Raw genomic sequence first — 5,186 nt, 5'->3', positions numbered from 1 at the left:
GTACTTGATCACACAAATAATGCAGCAGGGGACCGACCCCACCTCTTCAAGATTCTTCTACTACAAAATAAAAGCAGGAAATGCCAAAAATGAGTATAGACAATAGTATTATTAGTCACATCTCAACCAACCTCCATTGATAGGCCTTTCAACAATTACATTACATGACCGCCTAAATAGATGGCCGATCCGTGAATTATGACGGAAGAATTTACAGACATATAAGCTGGAAGTTTACCAAACTTGATCATTGATGATGCTCCTGCACGTTTTAGACTTTGAGTGTTTTATATTTTTAAATTCTTTTGATATATTAATTTAAAAATAAATTTTAAAAAATATTATTTAAAAGCACACAGGCTATCAATTGTATTAAGAAAATGTTAAACTGCCACTCAAAGAGGTGCTAATTATGATTCTGACTTTCTGTATCTTAGCTTGATAGGTGAAAACATATCACATTCCAGCAGAAAAGCACACAGGCTACGTATATAGTTATCGATAGACACAAAAATTAAACAAAAACTAATAATAATAAAAACCCTTCACTTATAAATAATTAGAGAAAAACTAAAATCTTATTTGATAAAACTTTTTAAATTAATTTAAGCATATCAAATGAACACTAAGAGCTAGTTTGGGATAATTTTTTGCTTTGAGCTATAATTCAAAAATTAATTTTCAGAAATAATTTAAAATAAAAATGAGTTAAAACGATTTAAATTTAAAGTATGCTTAATAAAAAAACTTAAATTAACTTTTTGAAAAAAAATGTAATAAGTCATAATACATGATGAAAAATTTAATATTTTTTAACTTGTTTTTTTAATGTAGGTATTTTGACTAGATATATTTTAACTAATTTCACGAGTCCTGAAATTAATAGTAATGTAAGTTTTTAATAGCGTTGAGAAAACGTGAACTCATGATTATTAAAAAATAAATTTAAAATTTAATTAATTTAGCTTTAATTTTCAACTTTAAACCAACACAAAAATGTTGACATAATTTTATAATTTTTTATTTTAGCTAAAAGTTATTTTTAATTGAACATCACCTGTGACTTTTATTTGAATCAAAAGTTAACAAATTGTTTTTTGCAAAAATCATAATAAACATAACCTAAATATAATGAATTTCAAGAATATTTACATTGTTTAAATTACAGCTCTCTTTATTATGTACCAGGCTTAGGCTTGATATTTAAAATATTTTTTTTATTTTTTAAAAATTATTTTTAACATTAAAATAATTAAAAAACATAAAAAAAATTTTAAAAAAACAAATTTTTTTAAAAATACCATTTGAAATACAATTACAAACTACTTTAAATTTTAAGGAAACAACATTAAAAAAATATATACATCTATGGATAAGACTACACTTTCATCGGTGGAGATATTTGAGAATTACCTGGACGAATACTAGACTGGGAAAGCGACAGATTCAGCAACAAAAATGATTCTGATTTTTGACAGAAAGCTATCTCAAAAGAACATGTTCATCACAGAGTTAAAACATCATTATATATGTTGGTTTAATTAATATAACACCAAGGCGACATCATGCGAGATCAACATCAAAAGAGCACCTTGTTCTTCAATCATGCGGCTGTTAATTTTCCTAAGGAACTTATTGCAAATGATGAAGATGCATGCATTCTTTTCAACTGAGTTTAGAAGGGACAGAAAAAGAATTAAAAAGAGATTCATTGAAGTGGGGAAATTGTAGACCCCATCACCCCAGAAATTTGCTATTTGATTTTGGCCAGAACACGATGAGATGAACAGGTTGTCCTCGTGCCACAAAACGTGTTTCCCAACTGGGTCCTTCTCCCATGCTTGAGTTTCTAATTGCCTTTTTTTTTTTTTTTTTTTGAAGAATTAGCAAAAAAAACTGTCAAGTTATTTAAGAGCTCATTGACCTTGATGTTCTATTTTTAATTCATCTGACGTTTGATCTGTCAGATTTTGCCTAACACATCCTCCGCAGTCCCTTTCATCCACGACAACACTCATGAAAAGGTCAGCTCCTTGTTTTGAACCAAGAACTCCCATTGCACCCAGTTGAACAAGGTCGGTCTTTTCTTGATATATACGTACGTATATGTATAATTCTTCAGCCATGTAAATGAAGCAATGACAAAGCTCCTACATATTTAAAGTCCAGCCATGGATCACGAGAGGTCTCCGTGATTGATGAGAGCAAAACGAGTAAGGCATGGCGAAGATAAGTCAACACTTCTTGTATGCTTTTCTTCTTCACGCGGTCCTCATTTCAGCAAGATGCCAAGCAACATCCGAGCATCCAAAGAAACATGTTGTTCCCTTCTTCATCTTCGGTGATTCGATTTTAGATGCCGGCAACAACAACTATATCAACACCACAACTCTTGACCAAGCAAATTTCTGGCCTTATGGAGAAACCTTCTTCAAGTTCCCCACCGGTCGTTTCTCTGACGGTCGTCTGGCACCGGATTTTATTGGTGAGACATGCAAATCTCTAGCTATGTCTTTCTTGTTTGTGCAACTCATGACATCCTTGGTTAACCTACAAATATTATGCTCTCTTGTAATCTTGTACTTCATTTTTACTGGTTCAACATTGTAGCTAAATATGCAAATCTTCCGTTTATCCCACCTTTTCTACAACCTGGCATCGATCAATATTACTATGGAGTCAATTTTGCATCTGCCGGAGCCGGTGCTTTAGTTGAAACATTTAAAGGGGAGGTAAGTATATTGTTACAATGGAATTACTTCTGCTACATGCCATGTCTTGCATATGCTTGTCTAAATACGCATGTTATTTAGGGAAGCCTTTCCACGCATAGACGTGCTCTGCTTTTCAAATAATCCAACTCATTGTGTGGACTCAGAACTTTTCTCTTTACATTGATTTGTTTCAACTACTTGTATTTCATGCTTTCCATGAGAAAGCAGAGACCTTTAATCTGTTCTCCTTTTTTCTTTTTTAAATTACTTGCATGTTAGAAGAACTTAAAAGAAGGATAGAATGAGGTAAAGATTGGAGATCTAGAGGCCTTTTTCTTTCTTTATTTTTTGATCCAAAGATGTAGAGACCTTGATGTTGTACATATTAGAGACTTGAAAATTGAAGTTTTTGCTTTGACCCAAATATTAAGGGCAGTGTAAGCTCAACTCAAGACAGTATTACTTTTTTAGGCTGGATGCACCTAATTTTCCGGGTCCACAAGCTCTTAATTGCATCCTTGACATGTCAAAATCAAATGAAGGCCCTCAAAACTTAATGGCAAGCTGACCCCTTTTCTTAACTTCGATAATCGACATAAAATTTCTACAGCTTCAATTCGTTTCTGAAGTCAACATGGACATGGTGGAATGACCACACACCACACACAAGGCATGAAAATGGAAGGATTTCATTACCTAGGTGAATAGTGGCACCAGACCAGTCATATCGTACGACTATTTTTTTCATCTTTTTTTAGGTGATTGGTCTTAGAACACAGTTGAGATACTACAAGAAGGTGGAGAAGTGGTTGAGACACAGGCTAGGCAATGATGAAGCCAAGATGACAATATCAAAAGCTGTATACTTGTTTGGCATTGGAAGCAATGATTACATGAGCCCTTTCTTGACCAATTCCACCGTTCTAAAGGCATACACAAACTCCAAATACGTTGGGATGGTCATCGGCAACTTGACAACAGTGATTAAAGTAAGTACCATTGCCTTCTAAACTTCTGATACAGATTTGTATTCTCTGAATTCCATTTACGTAAATATCAAGACTTGTATCGATGCTGATTTGACAGGAGATATACAAGTTAGGGGGCAGAAAATTTGCATTTATCAATGTCCCACCACTGGGCTGTCTGCCCACATTCAGGAATCGCAACGGTAGCTGCCGGAAAGAAACATCACTGCTTTCAGCGTTACACAACAAAGCTCTGTCCAAGCTCCTCCGAGAACTGGAGAAGCAATTGAAGGGTTTCAAACTCTCACACTTTGACCTCAACAGCTTTCTTGAACAAAGAATCAATCATCCTTCTCAATTCGGTAATGTCCTGCGATCTATATACTCTTATAAAAAAACTCTCATTTCTTTGATGAGGGGACTTGTGGGCTCCAACCCAAATTATTGTGGTCCTATTTTCTTTGTCCTTATAGCTCACTAGATTAGACTCATGAAGCTTTCATTTATGGGAAATAGTATGGATTGGCAAACGGCCTGGCCATTGTATATATCTAACATTGCTTTATGCTCAAAAACTTGGATCATAAAGGTTTCAAGCAAGGGAAATCAGCATGCTGTGGAACTGGGCCGTTTCGAGGAGTTTTTAGCTGTGGAGGAAAGAGAATAGTGAAGAAGTTCGAGTTATGTGAAAATCCTAATGAATATGTGTTTTGGGACTCTTTTCATGTCACTGAAAAGACTAACAGACAACTGGCAGATCAAATGTGGGGTGGAGGGGTTGGCCACCCTCATGTTCTTGGGCCTTATAATCTAATGAATCTATTCCAAACAGAAACTTAGACTCTCTGTTTGGCACCTTGTTTTTAAGAATTTCTGAATTTTTTAATTTCAAAATATTTTTTTATGTTTTTTTATTGTTTTGATGTGTTAGATATATAAAAAAAACTATTATTTTAATAATAAAAAAAAATTAAAAAGAAAGCGGGCTATTCAATAATCACCCTCTACTCGTTCTATTCAATCTTGGAAAAGGCTGTAGGAAGCTGTCCTTTTTAATTCTTATGTGTCTATCAATATATTCATCATGTTAATTTATTTATTTATTTTTGCAATGTTTACGTTGTGAATTATAGCTTATCGTGGAGCTAGATACTTTTATTTCCTGATTACAAAAATAAGAAATTACTTACTAGTGTAATAGTCATGGCCAGAAAGATCGATACGAGCAATATTTCAAGCCAGAAAGATTATTGATTGAAAAATATGAGAATATTGTCAAAATGTGAAGTAGAAAAGCACCAAAATAATAGGTGAAATAAGAATAGCTGAAATATACTTGTAGATGCACGAGAAGCAGCATATGGAATTTATTCAGGAATTTTCAAGATAACGGAATATTTTAAGCAAAAATTAGAAGCATAAGGAACTCGAGCTTCCAATAAACAAATGGTGAAATCTTTTTCTCTCTCGTTATTATAAACTCTGTCATGCAACTTCTAACGGG

The 5,186-nt window shown here is 33.5% G+C and overlaps 1 protein-coding gene across 2 annotated transcripts; it reads left to right on the top strand.

Annotated features, from left to right (window-relative positions):
* The first annotated feature begins 1,875 nt into the window (after positions 1-1,875).
* LOC118038012 (GDSL esterase/lipase 5-like) lies at positions 1,876-4,663 on the top strand. 2 transcript variants are annotated; one of them, XM_073407988.1, is made up of 6 exons: positions 2,009-2,024; positions 2,123-2,485; positions 2,611-2,732; positions 3,473-3,703; positions 3,801-4,044; positions 4,272-4,663. In XM_073407988.1, the coding sequence occupies exons 2-6, from the start codon at positions 2,221-2,223 to the stop codon at positions 4,520-4,522; spliced, it is 1,113 nt and encodes a 370-aa protein (XP_073264089.1). In that variant the 5' UTR covers positions 2,009-2,024; positions 2,123-2,220; the 3' UTR covers positions 4,523-4,663. The 2 variants fall into 2 exon arrangements, with proteins under 2 accessions (XP_034900138.1, XP_073264089.1); XM_035044247.2 differs by having other exon boundaries at positions 1,876-2,485.
* Positions 4,664-5,186: the final 523 nt, after the last annotated feature.

The sequence above is a fragment of the Populus alba genome, chromosome 3 (genome assembly GCF_005239225.2).
Source record: "Populus alba chromosome 3, ASM523922v2, whole genome shotgun sequence".
In the NCBI taxonomy this organism is placed as follows: Eukaryota; Viridiplantae; Streptophyta; class Magnoliopsida; order Malpighiales; family Salicaceae; genus Populus; species Populus alba.
The sequence above is the reverse complement of the archived record's forward strand: the minus strand, read 5'-3'. Positions and strand labels throughout refer to the sequence as shown.

What these genes read in the sequence shown, in the direction of transcription:
- LOC118038012 (XM_035044247.2), top strand. Translation starts at nt 2,221, where the DNA reads ATGGCGAAGATAAGTCAACACTTCTTGTATGCTTTTCTTCTTCACGCG. An exon ending in TTGAAACATTTAAAGGGGAG is followed by an intron (nt 2,733 to 3,472) that starts GTAAGTATATTG and finishes ATCTTTTTTTAG; the next exon opens with GTGATTGGTCTTAGAACACA. An exon ending in ACTTGACAACAGTGATTAAA is followed by an intron (nt 3,704 to 3,800) that starts GTAAGTACCATT and finishes CTGATTTGACAG; the next exon opens with GAGATATACAAGTTAGGGGG.